Source organism: Perissodus microlepis, chromosome 3, assembly GCF_051167445.1.
Source record: "Perissodus microlepis isolate ML-2025 ecotype Zambia chromosome 3, ASM5116744v1, whole genome shotgun sequence".
NCBI lineage: Eukaryota > Metazoa > Chordata > Actinopteri > Cichliformes > Cichlidae > Perissodus > Perissodus microlepis.
This window is the reverse complement of record NC_140463.1, coordinates 18,071,771-18,090,309: the sequence shown is the minus strand read 5'-3', so window position 1 is coordinate 18,090,309 and position 18,539 is coordinate 18,071,771. Positions and strand designations below refer to the sequence as shown.

Here is an 18,539-nt window from a genome sequence, read left to right as displayed (position 1 = left end):
ACATTATTAGTAATAATGCAGAAAAAAAAATATCAAAATGCTAAATTACAATTATGAGATTAAAAGTCAGAATTATGAATCAACTAATTCAAACTATGAGACATATTATGAAATTAAAAACTAGGTTACAAAATAGCAGAGTAAAATAATAAAAGTATCTGAAAACAATAAAGTTATGAGACAAAGAAAATGTATGAGATACAAAGCTAAACTAATTTATAAAACATAAAATCCTCAGATTAAATATTTTTGTAAAATTTCAATATATAATCTGAAATATGTAAAATAAAATTGCCTCACAGAGCCTCACAGAGCTGACAGCGTGATGCGTGTCCCTCTGAAAGCCCCATCTGGGAACCAAAGGACTGAGTGCATTTACAGAAGCTCTTAACTGCAGTGCACTGGAAAACGAATCAAATCAGACATTTAGCACTCACACACATATATAAAAACCAAAGCAGAGCTTCATGAGCATGTGGAGAATATACTTTTATTAACAAACACGTGTAATACTTATTAAACAAGTCACAGTAAGTATAGATATAAAACAGATGAATAGTTCAACACTAGTAACTTCAGTCCATGTGCTGACAGAGGTGGAAAGTAACGAATTACATTTACTTGCGTTACTGTAATTGAGTAGTTTTTTTATGTATTTGTACTTTTTAAAGTCATTTTTCAAGTCTGTAATTTTACTTTTACTTAAGTATATTTTTTAAAAAGTATTGTAGTTCGCTACGTTTTCAATCACACCCGTTACTGAGTAAATTAAAAATAAAAAAAAAACATTGCGGTTCGGAAATACTGCAGGGAACAATGGGTAGTAGAACAAATTGGCGCTAAGGTCACGTTAAAGATGGAGTCTGACATCGGTGTTACGGATCCAGTGAAAAAAGAAGCCCCATCGAATTCTGCTGACCCTGAATTCGAAGAAACGGATGTGAACCCCTGGCCGTATTTAAGGGACCATTTCGGCTTCAAGTGCAAGAAAGGCAACAGCTTTATTATGCAGTGTAAGCTGTGTTTGCCCAGAGAGACCGAGTTAGCAGCTTTTAAAAATTCCACATCAAACCTGCGCAAGCATGTAGAGGTAAGTTAAATACAACTCGTACCGTTATGGTAGCAAAAAGGCTGTGTTCAAATTAATCACATTAAGTTAAGACATCTGTGAAGAACACAGATAACGTTGGTTGGTACTAGCAACTTGCTGTAATCGGGCACGTTGTTGTCCACACAACTTACATTTTTTTTACTGGGTTGGTAAATTGCCAAAAGAAAATGTGTTTACCTACGTTTTTCCTGTTTGTTAATAATAATAATTTATTTAAAAAAATACTTAAATTAAAGACAGAAGCGGCTACTTTCTTACTTAACCCACATATGTTCACACTGCAGGCAAAAGAATAACAGAGCGCTCACTTACCTTAGATTAGTCAAAGACAGCTGACTTCTGTTACTTGTTAATTAGCACTTGCAACCTCCCGTTAACTAGCCTGTTACTGTCCAATAAAAAAAAAACACGAGGTATATTGGTATAATTTACCAGCGGTAGCTATGTAATGCATTGATGTCTTATTAGGGACGTTAAAAAACTTTCTCTCAAACTTAACACTGGCCTGCCTGCCTCAGCTGCCTTCGAGCGTCTCTTTAGCTGTGCTGGACTACTGTTCACTGCAAAGTGAGCAAGGATGAACTCTGCTAACTTTGAAAATCAACTGCTCCTCAAAATTAACAGGAAGTTCAGAGAGTAACACTCTAGGATGGATACAAAGGAACTTTAATCTAGAGGTACAGTAGGGCAGGGCCAAGTTTAAAAAATTAAAAAACATTTTTAAAGCAGCTGCCGTTCAGTTCAGTACTTGTTCTCTTATTTGACAGTTTAGAACACATTCTCATGTGAAAGAATGATATGGTTTTGTATTGAAAACACTGTGATACCTGACAGTTTGGTTGATTGGTTTGGTGACCATTATCCATTTTCATTTATAGACTTGCAGTTTAACTGCCACTGCACTTTAATTTGTAAGTTTTTCTTTTCACTAAAAAAGAACTACTTTGAGATTTATATCCCACTGTCTTTTTTTGCACTACTCAGAAGCGGCTGTCCTCCTGCTGACAGAAAAGTAACTATGTAACTTTTACTCTGAGTACATTTTAAATGAGCTACTTTTTACTTTTACTTGAGTACATTTTTGGACAGGTAATTTTACTTGTACTTGAGTAAAATTTCAGCAAAGTAATAGTACTTTTACTTGAGTAAAATATTTTAGTACTCTTTCCACCTCTGTGTGCTGACATGTTTAGAGACTTTGGTGGAAGTCAGATTGTCTGATCGCTGCTCCACAGCACACACAGGTTTTATATTTCACTTCATTTAAATTTCAGCTTCAGCTGCAAAAGCAGAAAGACCCTGACGTTTGCATTTACCATCACGTGTGACGTTTGATTTTGTGCGATGTGATGCAAAATTTCAGCCTCTAGAGGACGCTATTGTACCATTTGACATCACAATTGTTTCTGTTTGCACTAACTGAATATTATTTTACATATTTAAAAAACAATAAATAGGATCTATAAAAGAAAAAAGAAAAAAATGTCTGCGTGCAACTCAGACACATCTAAGATCTAGAAAAATGAAACGTTTCTGTTAATTAAGAGAAAATGCACTGTTTTTGTGGACACACTTCAAAATCCACAGAAAAAAAGATCAAAACAAGATTTTTTGTTTTTTTTAATCAAGTATGAAAATAAAACAAGAAATTCTCTCTTGTTTTAGATGTTTTTCTATCATGAAAAAATATTGCTATTTCAAATTGATCTGATAAAATAAAATTTTGTTAATTTTCTTTTCTTTAGTAAAAACAAAGATTTGCTGTCATTTAACAGCTTATCTGCAGTAAAAGTTAAAGGACACAAAAACACATTATTTATGTTATCATAATTAATGTAATACTTTGTTTAGCCACAAGAGGCCCAACACAGACCTTGGGTGATGAGGTCCGGCTCATTTGGCTTTCCAATTCATCCCAAAGGTGTTGGATGAGGTTGAATTCGGAGCTCAGGCTTTGAGGAAAACCTTTTTCTTTTCCTTTTTTCGAAGGAACTCTCTACTTGTCACTAAACATCACTACACTGCAGCTATAAGGTCTAACACATAGTATAACTATATCACATATAATACACATAATATAATACAGAATTGAATAAATGCACTAATAAAGGTAAAGACTACACATGAAAGCGCTGGTGTACTCTGTGCTGTATTTCACACACAGTCAGTGTCTCTGTGTGGCTGCTGGTTCAGCGCTCAGAGCTGCAGATGGAGGCCAGTGTCCTGCTCGCTCAGTGGTCAGTGTGTTTGTACTGCAGGCTCGTCCCGTGGTGGAGAGGCAGCATGCTGTTAGAGAGAGAGCCAGAGTAACACCAGCAGCACAGACAGGACTGCAGAGAGACAGACAGACAGACAGAGGGGAGTCAGGTTAAAGGGGTACCTCTTTCAGGTGGGCGACTCACAGGAGACACATTGTTGAAAGAGCAGAGAACCACCTCAGCGCCTTTAGTATCCTGATATAGCATTATCATCAGCTTGACCTTCAGATCAATCTATTGACCTTGAAGAGGAGGTCAGTGGTCAAATGTGGCATGATATTTTAAGTCTTTATAGGGTATTTTCTCCTGTATGTGTTGCATACACACCACACATGTAGGGATCATAGTTCTTAAGTTATAAGGCTTTAATTCAACCATTAATTCGTTGAGTTGACCTTGAAGGTGTTGGTGGATGTGAGCTAAAATTTAATGGATTGTTAACATGACCTCACTCACACCCCTACAAGGTTTTATTGGAATTCATTCAAAACTTTTCGAGCTGTCGTGTTTACAGACAGAATGACAAGAACCAAAAAACATCAGCATAACGTTTTATTACCTAAGGTTTAAAAATCTCCACTGTAAAAAGTGTTTACTGTCTAGGATTGGACCTAATCATTGTTTTAGAAATTAAATGTCCGAATGTCTCTGCTCATTTGCTAAATTAACTGAACAAGAGTTAAGTATCAGTATGACGTGCTGTTCTTTTAGGCACATGTGCTGCTTATTTAGATCTTGTTCTGATGCTAACTGGTCAAAAATAGTCAGTCCAAACAGAAAACCAAAAAGGTTTGCACACAAGAGCGCTCTGACATGAACATCATCAGCTCTGTATGATATCTGCATTTGTCCTAAAAGTCATCAGCTTAAACACAAACATCACTACAAGTTTGACCATGATGACCTTTATGTGCTAATTCGGTGGAGTGCCTCTTTAACCCTACAGAACTAACTTCCCATAAGTCTCCTATCAAAGGTCACAACCTTTCCATGTTTAAACATCTCCCCTCTCATTCTGTCCTCTAGATAATTCCAGTCTGGGAGCATCTGATAAGTCTCTGTTTCTCTGTTATATCTATCTCACGCCCTTTGACCCCGTGACCTTGCTGCGATGCTACGCTGGCACAGAAACAAGCAGATTCTTGGCAGTCTAGATTAAAAACTCGCTCTCACACAGCGCAGCCATGTTCAGTGTTTACCTTGAAGCAGTTTTTGAACTTCTTGGACACAAAGAAGAGGATTATGGGATTGATGCAGGAGTTGATGGTGGCCATGTTGATGCCGATGTAGTCGAGGACCAGCAGGAAACTAGAAAATGTAGACACATGTAAACAGCCAGAAAAAAACAAACAGAAAAAGCTTTGTTTTCCCAGCAGTGCATGATGGTTGGCCTACTTCAGGAGTTCACATCGCTGCTCACTGAGGTCTCGATCATAGATGATCTTCTTCAGCAGGCGACCCAGATGGAGAGGAAACCAGCACAAGGCGAAGATCAACACCAGGCAGAACACGACCTTAGCGACTTCTCTCCGCTGCAGAGAGGACTTTGCATAAGAAGCTTGTTTGTGTGTTAAAGATAAACAGCCTTTTTTTCAGTGTTGGTGATCACCTGCTTGAGGTGCTCGGTCAGCGAGATCTTCAGACTTTCTTTCTCGTGTTGGATCATCTCGCAGGTCATGAGGCTGTAGAAAATGGCTGAGCAGGCCAGAGGGATGCAGAAGTAGAAACCAAAAAACCACCAGTCCTTGGCTTCGATGTAGTGCTGAAAAACACAGAAACAACCACATTACACCCACAGACTGTACATAAAGGATGGACACAGTAATGTTGGTTTTGGAAACTTCAGCTTTAACATTCTGGCCACCATCGTCTTGTTTTTGGAGACACGAGTGACCATATTTCAATGCTAGTCTGTATTCACAGATTTTTTTTCTGGATGTAAAAACTTTCTAGAATCTGTTGGTTCACATCACAGTGCTCTAGAGCCAACAGCTGACACATGCAGCACAGACCTGAAACAGCTTTACTACATAGCATCCTGCAGGTGTTTTATACCTATCTCTCTGTGCTCTCGTTTTTTCTCTCAGCAGATGGTTACCCGTCATAAAACACTCCTCACAGGCAACTGTCTGGTTGTTCCCCATAAACGTGCCCGTGTTGGCCCACCATGGGTAGCTGTGGGTAAATGAGCCTCTGCATGGCCTCGTCCGGGGTCACTGACCCAGTGTTTTTGAGTTTGGGGGCTTTCAAGTTTTGTTTATTTAAGTATTCTGCTTGTTTCTGAGTTTGCTTTTTGTTTAAATTTTCTGCATGTGTTTTCTTTAGAGTGTTTAGTCTCATTCTTAGTTTCTGGTTGCATTACAGTTTAGTTACCCTCAGTGTATTTGTTCCATCCTCTCCTGTTAGTTTCCTAGTATTAAGTTAATTTGTTTCTGCATGCTGCTATTTAGATTTCACTTCCTGCTTTATTTTGATAGTTATGTGTCCTTTTTTTTTTCTTTGTTTATGGATTTTGCATAATATTTATCTGCCAATAAAGGTGGGTTTTTTTCTGTTTAATTCTTACTGCCTCCACACATCTGCATCTGGATCCTCAGTTTCACTATCCACACAGTCTGTAAAATCCACAGACTGCAGCAGTGTGGGCAGGACAAACCCACGTTTATCTCCCGTGATCCCCAAACGAGTGCACATACACAGAGTCGACAGCAGTTTAGCCCTTTTGGGTTTTCTATAGACATACCCACTATGGGCTTGTCCAAAGAAAACACGTGGGCCCCATAGCTGTTGCTTTTTGGGCCTCCATATGGGCCTCAAGGGGGCATGTATCGTCTCTTAGGCTTTTTATCTTACATTATAAATCACCTCTAGGGTATTGTTTGCGGTTCTGTATACTATATAAAATTGATCCTGGATTTGAGTTCAGCTGGGACCTTTGTGTTAGCAATTTAACCCCCCCTCCTTGCGTAAATCTCTCCTGACTGTACATAGATGTGCTTGGTAGGTTAACTGATGATTCCAAATTGGCTGTAGGTATGCATATGAGTGTGAACAGTTGTCTATCTCTCTGTGTTGGCACCATGATGTTCTGGCCTCCTGTCCAGGTGTACACCACCTCTCACTCTAAGACTACTGTGATAGGCTCCTGAAAATCTGCAGCATACTGTAATTGGCAGCTGGATGTTGGTGTAGGTGGAGGGGTTGAAACAGCAATCACTGACATGGTGCATTGACATGTTGGAGGAAGAGATGGGAAATTAAATAGACTGACAGTTTGCGAGGGTGTGTTTGGTTTTCTGTTGGTTATACTAACTTTGCACTTGTTTTCCAGAGATTCAGGAAAAGGAGGAGCACAACAAACACCAGCTGTCTGATAAATCAAATTAGTGTGTGTGGATAAATATGCTGGTGATTTGATTTCAGCTCCCTTCTGTGTCAGATCCAAAACATGTTGGAAATGACTCATTAATTAATCCATGTTCCTTGAATGCTGCAGGAGGCTGGCATTACCATCATGAATCAAAACTTTTCCATGTAGGAGAGTGCAACATTAGAGTGAACCAAGCCTACAGCCACACTAATGGGAAATGAACTGGGTTAAAATAAACCCACATTATCCTTTAATAAGCCCATGTGAACATGTTCGTCTTTCTAAACTTTGCTTTTTGTTTATGACCATGATTGTGATCTGTGTTTGGAGCTGGTAGCTTGTACTTGAACCCAGCTGCTTTGTTACATCAAAGATTCAGTTTTAATATGCAAACACAACACCAATTCAGTCCAAAGACTGATAGCAGGTCAGCCGACCCAGGTTCAGATTCAAGTGCCTGTGCTGTTTGTTTGTGCTACTCATGACCTGGAGACATAAACAGGAAATGTTGTCCTAAACGTCTGAGTTAAAGAGGCCTCGCCCAGAGACGTAACAACCACAAGTCCATGGAAATGGACGAAAGTGGCCACTTATTTCCCGTCCATGGAGACCTTTCATCTTAAAGTGGCATCATGATCAAACCTGACACACGGCTTCTTGTTTTTACCTGATATCTGTTAAACTGTAGCACAAAGTACCAAAGTGCCATGTCTAATGTTTGTGCAAACACTCGCACTGGTGCCTCTTGTTCAGTATGTTTCCCAAGGATACTCTGGCATGCAGACTGGGATAGGTAAGAATTGATAAATCTTTACCACTCCCTACCAGCTCATTTTCTTATTGTTTTACCTTCAATTTTCATTTTGACATACCACTTAAAAAAGCTTCCTTACAGGTGAAAAAACTATTAAGAGACACGTGAGAGCTGTGGAGGATGTGAAGAAACTTTTGTAGCAGCCAATAGTCAGTTTTGAGGGTTAAATATTTATCAGATGTTCCCATAAACACACACACGCCCACATACGCAAGCTCTCAGAGTGCAGACTCACTTTCAGGAAGGGTGTGTTCCTGTGTGACAACATGCAGACATTGAAGCTATGGTTGTTGTATGTGGAAGGGACCATAGTGAAGGTGACAGCATCCGGCACAGCCAGCACCACCGACAGCACCCAGATCACAACAATCTCCACCGCTGTTACCGTGGGGAGACCCGTGCCCTGCACCCGTGACCAGGATGCCACAGCTCGGTACCTGGAAGTAAGGTGGAACAGTTTCAAAAATACGTCTTCTGTTAATGTTCATGAAAAATATTCATTCCACAAATGTTAGTTTCACACATAGTTTTAGCACAATGACAAATTTAAATCTAATCTGATGCTGATCTTGTTTCCTTTTCATATTTTCACACTTATAAATATAGATAAACCTCCTGATTTCTTAGTTTTTTGCATATTTCTCACACTTACATGTCTCACATCATCAAACCAATTTTAATGTTTGACAAAGATACCCGAGTAAATGCAAAATTCAGCTTTTAAATGATGATTTCATTTAATAAGGATGAAAGTAATCCAAACCTACCCGGCCCTCCTAAACGTAATAACTGGTTGGGCCTCCGTTGGCAACAAAATTAGCTAGATAACTGGCAATGAGTCTTTCTAATCACTGTACAGGAACTCTGGCCCACTGTTCTTTTCTAGAATTGGTTTAATTTGGTCACATTGGAGAGTTTACAAGCATGAAGGTTTAAGGTCATGTCAACACATCTCAATCTAATCTAAGTCCAGACTTTGACTAAACCACCCCAAAAACCTCTCCTTCTTCTTCTTTTTATTTATTTTTTGAGGTGCACTTAACCCAAGTTTACTTGTCTCCTAGTATTCAGTATTTTCTGGTAGAAAGCAGAATTCATGTTTCCATCTATTATGGCAAGTTGTGAAGTTAGTTTTATGCCTGATGTAACTCAAATCTTCCAAAAGATTTCGCCTCGTCAGGTCACAGAATATTTTCCCAAAGGTTTTGCCGATCATTAGAATGTAGAAGGCTTTTTGTTGTTTTTGGTCAGCAGGGGTTTTCTCCTGGACTCTCCAATGGATGCCATTTTTGCCCAGTTTCTTTATTGTTGAATCATAAACTTTGACCTTAACTGAGGCATGTGAGGCCTGCAGTTCTTTGGATGTTGTTCTGGACTATTTTGTGACCTCCTCGACGAGTCGTCAATGTTCCAAGTTTTCTCTATTTGTGGATAATTGCCTTCAGCGTGGTCCAGTTGAGTCCAGAAACCCTTAGAAATCACTTTTTAACCCTTTTCAGATTGACAGATGTCACTGACTTTGTTTCTCAGCTGTCTCTTTAGACTGTAGCATGATGTGCTGTCTTTTGATATCTTTTTACCTGCTTTACTTTATCAGACAGGTTCTATTTAAGTGATTTCTTAATTCAGCTGGTCTGACAGTAATCAGACCTGGGTGTGACTAGTAAAAATTAAACTGAGCTTTCCAAAATATTTGGATAATCACAGTTAATTTGTGATTTAACAAGGGTGGACGATTACTAGGGTTTTTTGTGTGTGTGTTTTTTTTTACTAGGTAGGTAGGTTTGGATTTTTTCCCTCAATTAATGAAATCATCATTCAAAATGTGGATTTGAATCTTTTTAGACTACGGCAGCTTTGACAAACAGTAGCCTTTTTAAAACAACCAGTGCCACTATTTGAGGTTTAAGACTAAGACTAGAAGCTGATGACAGAGTCTGTTTTTTTAGACATGTAGTTGTGATATTTTTGATAAAGGGCATATCTGGATACGATCATCAGCCCATTGTTCCTTCAGTGGGCTGGTTTCAGTCATTATGCAAATGTATTGTTTATAATAATGTAATAATAATGTATAGTTATTGTAATGTATTGTTTATAATGTTGAGGAAACCTGCAGTCAGCTGAGACTGGATGAGTGACGAAACGTTTCTCCCACAAAGCGCTACGTCCAGATGAACAGAACCAACTTTTGGAGATTTACTTTCCTGGATGATTGAGAATGCATCAAGAAGATCATCAGCATAGTAAAATTTGTATTACCTGTCCACACTCAGAGCACACAGGCTGAGGACGGTGATGCCAGCTGAAGCTTTCTGCACAAAGGGAACCAGCTTGCAGAGGAACAGCCCAAAGTCATTCTCGGCAAAGGGCCACCTCATCGCCAAGGGCTGCACACACACACACACACACACACACACACGGACAAACCGAGAGAGCTTTAAAACAGTGTGTGAGCAATCACAATCAGCAGGATATTTTTGGGTTGTTATCAGTACGACACTCAACTTCCTGATAGAGACACTCAGCTAGGAAGTGGTTTTGTTCCCCATCATATTGTCCATGTTAGTGCTACCCAGGTCATAAATATTAAACCTCCTGATATTGTCAAATGTACTCTTAGAGTTAGGCTTTGATGTTATTTTAGCCACATGCTAAACTGGCAACTTTTCAGAAAAAGATTCTTTGGCTTCCAGTAAATCTTTGAACTAATTTTAAAAGCTTTGTGAGGTCAGACTCCCGCTGATATCCCAGATCCACTGAGACCTCGTTCCAACAGTTGACCTCTCCCACCATCTGATCAGAGCCTTTTAACTCTTCTACTCTTTTGAGCTTCTTGCACTTAAATTTTCTTCAGGACTTTAGGTAAAAACTTATTAAAGGTCACATGTTTCTTCAATGCTACCTTTTGGGATTTTCAAGTCAGTAGATTATGAAAGCTATTGAGGTGTTAAAAGGATTAATACATATAAACTTAAGTCCAGTACCTTATAGACATGGATCGGCATGACTATTGCGATGTATATCAGGTCCCCGAGGGCGAGGCTGGCTATGAGAGCATTGGGTCCATTCCTCATGCTTTTGTTTTGGGAGATAATCCTCAGCAGGGTGGCGTTGCCAATGATTCCCACAATAAAGATCAAACAGGAAAGCACGACATTGATGTACCTGAAGGTTGCTTTCATTTTCACATTGACTGAGCACCTAACCACCGTAGATGTATTGGTGGACGGTTGTTGTTCTTTGTGTCGCTTCAGCTTTTGGAAGTGTTGCTTTCCGTGACCACTCTTCTTCACATTATTTTGCAAATGATGCAAGCCTGGGTCTAGAGGTTGGTCAGTGCTGTGGAAGCCTGGCAGATCAGACATCACCAGATTTGAGAAAGATGGCTCTGATGTGGGGATATGTTGGCAGACAGCTGGATCAATAAATGACAAACACCAGACAATCAGCAGCAGGATGAACCCAAAGGGCATGGAGGAAATTCTGTGTCCCATCCTGGAACCCTTCACTGAATCTGCTGCTGCGACTCCAAAAATTCTTATGGACTGCTGCTTCTAAACCACTTCCCAAATTTAGAGAAAAATCTGGAGGTAGTAGTGTTTCTAAAACTTTCTGTAGCTTCAAAACTGATTCCAGAAGATCCCTGTTTGGCTGCTCAGATTCAGAAACTTGTTCAAAAGTCCTGAATTCTGGGACTCCAGAATCTTTGTTGCTCTTTGTGAAGCTGGGCTGAAAGGGGACGTGAAAGTGATCGTGGTCCTCAGATGAATCTGCTGTTTTTGGTCTGTGGAGAGGGTAGAATGAAAGTGACAGGCGATTGGTTAGTAAAGGCCACTTTTGAGGATTTTAGTTATATATTTAAAGATATTAATCCTATAAGATGTTAATATTTGGCTAGATATTTCTACATTGAGATAATTCACAGGGCTTGTAGAGGTAATCTCCAAGGAGCAACCTCCAGGACTGGAAAATGAAGCCTGTGAAGTTGCAAATTCCAGTTCTTCTGCTGTCCTCTTGAGGCTGACTTCAGCAGTGAGTAAAGCCCCATAGACTCCCATGGTAAAATGTTTTACAGCAACTTTACAGCATTACATTTTTTTTAATAACTCACCTATCTGAATACTGGAGTAAGGAGCTGACTAAAGTCTGCTGCACTCAAAAAAGGAAATTGGTGGTTTTTACATTTACAAAAATGTAACTTGTAATTTGTACAAAATGATTTAATGTTTATGGTGAACCTAATTAAATCATGTAGTATCTGTATGAAATTCAACAACTTAATTTATTCCTGTTGAGATGACAGGATGCAATCTAGTATGAGTGGTTAGTTGCCTGGGCTCATGAAATTGACAAGATCACACAAAATTTCAAACCGCAGGGAAAACACTGGAGTTATAAACGCAGACAACTATACACACACCACGTATTGAATTTTATTGTTTTAGAATATACTTCTTGACACTTTATCTGGTTTTACTTGTTTGGGCCACCTCAGATCAGACTGGGCTCAGTGAACTCTCACTTTACTCCTAAACCACAGACATAACAGAGACGTGTTTGAAGGACAGAACAGTCAGCTGGAGTCAATAAGACATAAAAAAATTAAAGACAGATCAGAGGTGTGAACTTTTCAGAATACACTGCTGGCTTACAATTCAAATTTACGTCTGTATAAATGTATGAAATATGAAAAGAAGTTTAAAAATCTCACCTGTTTGAGTTTTTCTGTCTTTGTCTGTCACTTCCTCTTAAAATAAATCCTTCCAAACTCAACGAAGAAGAAGAAGATTAGTTCCTTCTGCTCAGTCCAGACTAAACTGACTAAAATCAAACTGAGTTCAGTTTTCACTTCCTCGCTCCCTCTTTATCTCTCTCTCACTCTGATTGCTGTAAATGCTCGGGCGTCCCCCTCCTCCCTCCTCCCTCCCTCCTTCCCTCTCGTCTCCCTGTTCACTTGCTGTCCTCCTCCCCTCCTCGCTTCTTTTCAGGTCTCAGTGGAACATCTCATAAAGAAGACATGAAGTCTTTTACCGTCAGTGAGCGCAACTGAAACCGAGCCAGATTTCCCACTTGAGAGCTTGTTGATAAAACAATGTTGTGGAAATTGAAGCTGTAAAAATTTACGACTGCGTCACGAGTGTTTGAACACGAGCGTATCCAGACTCCAGAGTTGGTTTATTACTGCACACGGAGCTCAGCGTTAATCCCTGAACTCATTTTACTGACTGATTCAAACAGTAATTCAACAAAGCTCCACTCCAGCCCCAGTCTTCACAGCCATCACAGGAACATGCTGAAAACATATCAGGACAGTTTACAGAGTTTTTTATTTTTATGAGTGAGAAACACAAAGTAAACTGTGTTTAACTCAAAGCTTGAACATTCATGGTGGTCACAAATTAATTAACTGATTTATTAAATGGAAATTATTCAGCTCAGTGCTCAGACTGCACACGTGAATTAAGAAGAAAGCAGTGCAGTTGTCCTGGATTTGAACCTTCCCTGTGCCTTTGTTCCCATTGTTTCCACCTACAGTTATAAATACAGATAGACCAGAAAATTGCTACACAAATGCCCAAATGAATCAACACATGCCTAATTCTGCACCTTAAAATGTTATTTTTTCTCTCATTACAAAACTGTCACCAAAGGTTCAAACCTGGTTTCTGTAAGGCACCAATCAGGGTGACCATGGATCTCTACTGACGTCCAGACATGATAAGCACACAGCTGAAATATTATTAACCGAGGAAACACTCAGTGGATAAAAGAATTCCTATTTATGATTTTAATAAAAATGGAATAGATTTTTTAATCAGGAAGTACCATTAATCTCAAATCTCTTTCACAAGGGAGACCTGGCCAAAGTGATTGCTATAAACCAAAGATCCAATAAATAAAGCACAAAATAGAAGCTCTATTTGAATTTGAATTTATGTATTTAAAAGGGACAGTGCTGTTTAACATAGTCCAGGTACAAAATGAAACTGATTTAACACACATAAGTTTATAGCTATTGCTAATTATCAGTTGCTATCTACAACATAATATACAAACAAACAGCACCATAGTCTCTCAAGCACCAATCCATCTGTCGATCTCCCGAGATAATTACAGAAAAAAGTCAATTTCTTGTGACAGCCTTCCAAACATTTGGTCATGTTTATTTTTTAAGGTGGATTTTTCTTCTTCGTTTAGCTGCTCCCTTTATAGGTCTCCACCGCAGATCATCTGCCTCCATCCCTGTCACACCAACCCTCCGTCTGTCCTTGTTCACTACATCCATGAACCTTCTCCGTGGTGTTCCTCTTTTCAGCTCTAACAGCTTCCTGTCTACTTGTCAGTGCCGCCACCTCCAACCCAAACATCACAGCAGCTCTCACTACCATCTTGTAAAGCTTCCCTTTCACTCTTACTCCTATCCTTCTGCTACAAATCACCCCTGACACTCATCTCCACCCACTCCACCCACTACCTGCACTCTCTTCTCCACCTCTCATGTGCACATAGTGGTTGGACGCAAGTATTTTAACTCATCAACCTTCACTGCCTCTGCTCCTTGCATGTTCATGTTTCCCCTCATTCACACACATGTATTCTGTTTTTCTTCCACTGCCTTTCAATCTTCTTTGTGCACTGGAAAGAAGAATGAAAGGCAGAACACCTCCACTGCTGCAGGCTCTTTTTGCACCTCCTCCCAACTTTCACTACAGATTAGAGTGTCATATGCAAACATAGTCTTTTCCTTTTCCTTTGCCTTTGTCCTTCGCCCAACAGTAGCACAGATTCCACTGATACCCTGTTGGCCAGCAGGATCAGAGACTGGGCCCGGATCAATCCAGTATGAATCTTGCCCATTCTTGATCATCCACCTGTTTGAAATCTAACACTGACACAGGGTGTGCACATGAAAATTTTAGTCTACCTCTTAGAGTCAATAATGTGTTCCCCATCTTCCAATAAAAAAGTACTTTTTAAACTACATAAAGGCTTTTGAGATCTCATCGCACTAAAAGCAACAAGTAATGTCTTGTCAAGGCAGTGTATCATTTGTTGTTGTTTACAGTTTTTGGAGTGCCTAGAGAAAAGTGATAATACCTGGCTTAAAAAAACGTTTCTCGTTGTTTACCGTTATACTGTCATTATGTTCAGCAATAACAGGAAATGAGAAAAAGCTCTGGATCTCCTGTGACCATGGAAACGTTTAAACATCTGGCAGAAGCACACAACCCGTGTTATTCCTGACTGGAACATGTTTGTGGGAGCATGCATGGTTAAACATCTGTGACACACGTGTGTCAGTCTTCCAGTTATCTGTCTGTCTTTTTTTGTCTCTGTATGAGTTTGATTTGGCTCCGCTCAGCGTCACCTTTGACCTCAGAAAGTTGATGTCGGGGCTAAGTGTGCTTTTACGAGAAGTCCGTGTTATCTGAGTCCCAGCGAGTCGGTGGAGATATGCAGCCCAGTGTGTGTGTGTGTGTGCGTGTGTTTTGTTTATTTGTGACAGTAAACTCAGAGATAAACACATCAAAGCTCTACGTGACTCGAAGCATGCAGCCAGATAATAACTCTTTTTCTCTGGCACAAATACACACATATTACTGCCTGGCTCAAAGCCCAGGGAAGGAGCTGGTAGACCTGTGACCTACATCAGAGGATGGCCCTCTCCTTTATTCTCTGCATGCAGCACAGAAGGACATGTTTGTGTCCACAAGATTATTATCATAGGGAGACATTTATAAATTATTACCCTGAGACATTACACACTCACTCACACACACACATACATATATATATATATATATATATATATATATATATATATATATATATATATATATATGACAGTTCTTTGGGCTTTCGGTTTTGCACCCACGCGTGCAGCTTCTCTGCTGCACTCCTACACACTCTGCTGCGGCCTCACTAAATCAACAGGGAAGAGAGAGAGAGCTCATTAATAAAACACCACATACCTGTACCACGAACCTGACTGGCACTGCCCCTTGAGCACTGCACAGCTGAGCCAGGGACCACACCTCCACCACAATATATATTTATTTTAATTGTCTGTTGACCCACATTCAGTTATTTGTACTTTACATTCTGAGACAGCATTTGCAGGAAAATATCTGAAAAATTATTTAAAACTTATTAAAGCTAAAAACCTTAAAATTTCACCGCTCATTCTTATAATCAAAATGGGAATTAAAACCCCATTGTAAAGGAAAAGCAGTGCCAATTTTGCAAAAATACAAATGTTTTTTAAAAACTGTTGATTATTTTTCACTAAAATATCCTTTTTTAATTCGAATTTCAAGCCGAATTGAATTGAACACGTATGACAAGCTAACACAAACAGAGGCTCCATGTGGTGCTTGAATTAAAACTCAGAAAATACCTTTTTACGTATGATTACTTTTAAATTATAAAATTGATCCAATACTATCAATACCAACTTTGGTACCAATAGTATTGATATTTGGCTTTGGTACTTTCTTTGCCTCCTTTGTTCTGTTTCAACGCCTGTGTTCAGTTAGCCTCTTCAGTATCTACAGCTGTTCACGTCTCAGACATTACTTTTTTTTTTTTTTACTGCTCTTTCTTCCCTGATGTTCTTGGTCAGTGTTGGAGTTTCTCATGTGTGGGTCTTTCACTGCCTTTCTTACCCCTGTCCACATTAAAGACTGGATTTTGCAGTTTAAGCAGTTGCAGCCCGTAGAACAACATTAGCGTTTATCTGGCTTTTGGTTTTTGGCCAACTTGACTCATCCAAGTCCAGTATCCACTCTCACTCAGCTCTGTTTATGCTCTTCAAATAAATCCTGAGAGTCGCTAAAACAATTTCCACTGTATTCCCCAAACATGGGCGCACACGTGTGTGTGTGTGTGTGTGTGTGTGTGTGTGTGTGTGTGTGTGTGTGTGTGTGTGTGTGTGTGTGTGTGTGTGTGCGTGCGTGTGTGTGTGTGCGTGTGTGTGTGTGTGTGCGTGTGCGTGGGGTCGGGTGGGGGAAACCCCACAGAGCAAACCTGTCCTATGTTGGTAATAATTTTACCAATTAAAGTAATGGCTGGGACGTTCAATCAATCTATAACTTCATCTAATGAATCAGATTAATATTGATCATGAAATCGTATTTGGTTTTCATGGGTCAATATTTTCATATCAACTTTAATAGCAGGAAATTACTAAGGCATGTTCGTTCTCTCTTTTTTGCCATATTCTTCAAGTAACCTATATTTAACAACAACATAATAAAACGGGAAATGCTGTTTTTGGTGTGCCACTCCAATATTTTTAGAGCAACCCTTTGAAAAAAGTCTGGAGGTGCCCCTGTCCCCAGATTGTGTACTTTTAATATTTTTGTACTGTTGTTTTTTACGAGCGTGTCCTTTTAGAAGAAGTACTCAAAAAGCCAGCATAGTCAGGCAGCAATGAGTAGCGTGGATTTGTGCATCACTGTGTGAAATCAGTGACCCCACTGTCGGAGATAACCTGCGAGGTAATGTGCTGCTCTTATCACAGTAAACTGCACCCATGAGGAGCAAGGAGCTTGACAGGCCACATGCCAAGACTAATTTTATAAATGTAATCAGTTTTATGGCACGGCTTAACTGCAGAGATGAAAAAGATGTGCTGTGTCTGTGAACAACAAATGCTTTTCCTTTGAAGCAGAAGCATGTACAGGACCACCAGGACCGAGTGCTGCACTTTATCTTCAGTGAGCGCAGGTTTCGTTCTCACTTTCGTCTTGAAGTGCCACTGATAAAAAGATAAATTACACTCGCAGCTAATTAGAGCGACGAGAACAAACAAGTTAATTTAAACAAGCGAATCAAGCCCACTGAGACAGACAGGAAACAGCCTCTACGTCCCCTCAGCTGCTGATGATTTCCACCCTGAACGTGAAACTTTATTATAAAGCTCTGAAGAACCGCAAAGAACACGCAGTGGCACACTATTTCCATCCAGCTGTGGTGAGGCTGAATGGAAAAGTCTCACTGCGGGAACCCGAACATCTGATGTGTGCAGAGTGCAAACAGGGAAAGAAGCAGATGAATCGTGGGGAGGAGAGGATTTAATGCAGTGTTAATAAGAAAAATTTGTGTATCTTTTTGAAATGGCTCCTTTAAAAGCTTTACTCAACCCCCGCTGACTCCACTGCTGCAGTTTTACTGTGTCTTTTTGCTCTGTCAGCGCCCACAGTCAAAATCATTCTTGGCTTTTGTTGTTTTATCCGGACATTTTTGTGACTGGCTGTGGTTTAAAACTCTGTCTGCAAGATTTCTGCAACCATTTGTGCTCACATGCAATAACTAAACTGATTTATGAAGAACAAATTAATGAAAAATAAATTTAATGAAATGAATGAACCCCTCTCTGCAGCATCCTCTGGTGTGTAATGTTACTATTTACAAGCTCTTCATGAACCTCTGTCATATGCAGGTCTTACAAATTACTGATAAAACTGCTAATAACTGATATATAACTAATATTTTAAAAAAATAAATAAATTCCCCCCTCGCCCCTTCAGGCGGTCTATCCTTCAAGCTCGGGTCCAGAGGCCTGGGAGCTTGAGTGTCCTGCGTAGTATCTTAGTTGTTCCTAGGACTGCGCTCTTCTGGACAGAGATCTCAGATGTTGCTCCTGGGATCTGCTGGAGCCACTTGCCTAGCTTGTGAGTCACTGCACCTAGTGCTCCGATTACCACTGGGACCACCTTCACCTTCACCCTCCACATCTTCTTCTCTGGTACTTCTCAAGCTTCTCCTGATGCTTCTTTCTGCTGTTGCTTTCATTCAGTATCGCTCCATCTCTCACTACGGCCGGTTTCTTCTGTTTGTCTACCAGCACTATGTCCGGTCGGTTAGCCACCACCGTTTTTTTCGTCTGGAAGTCACACAGGATCTCAGCTCGGCCATTCTCCCCCACCCTAGGACTGCGCTCTTCTGGACAGAGATCTTGGATGTTGTTCCTGGGATCTG

The 18,539-nt window shown here is 39.9% G+C and overlaps 1 protein-coding gene across 1 annotated transcript; it reads right to left on the bottom strand.

Annotated features, from left to right (window-relative positions):
- Nucleotides 1-483: 483 nt before the first annotated feature.
- On the bottom strand, nt 484-12,440 carry LOC146390296 (endothelin receptor type B-like). The gene is made up of 8 exons (XM_084923352.1): nt 12,268-12,440; nt 10,541-11,340; nt 9,816-9,943; nt 7,789-7,990; nt 4,979-5,131; nt 4,765-4,901; nt 4,569-4,677; nt 484-3,441 (listed from the first exon to the last, which is right to left on the bottom strand). Exons 2-8 carry the CDS (start codon nt 11,048-11,050, stop codon nt 3,343-3,345), a joined length of 1,338 nt encoding a protein of 445 aa, XP_084779478.1. The 5' UTR covers nt 11,051-11,340; nt 12,268-12,440; the 3' UTR covers nt 484-3,342.
- Between the last annotated feature and the right edge of the window lie 6,099 nt (nt 12,441-18,539).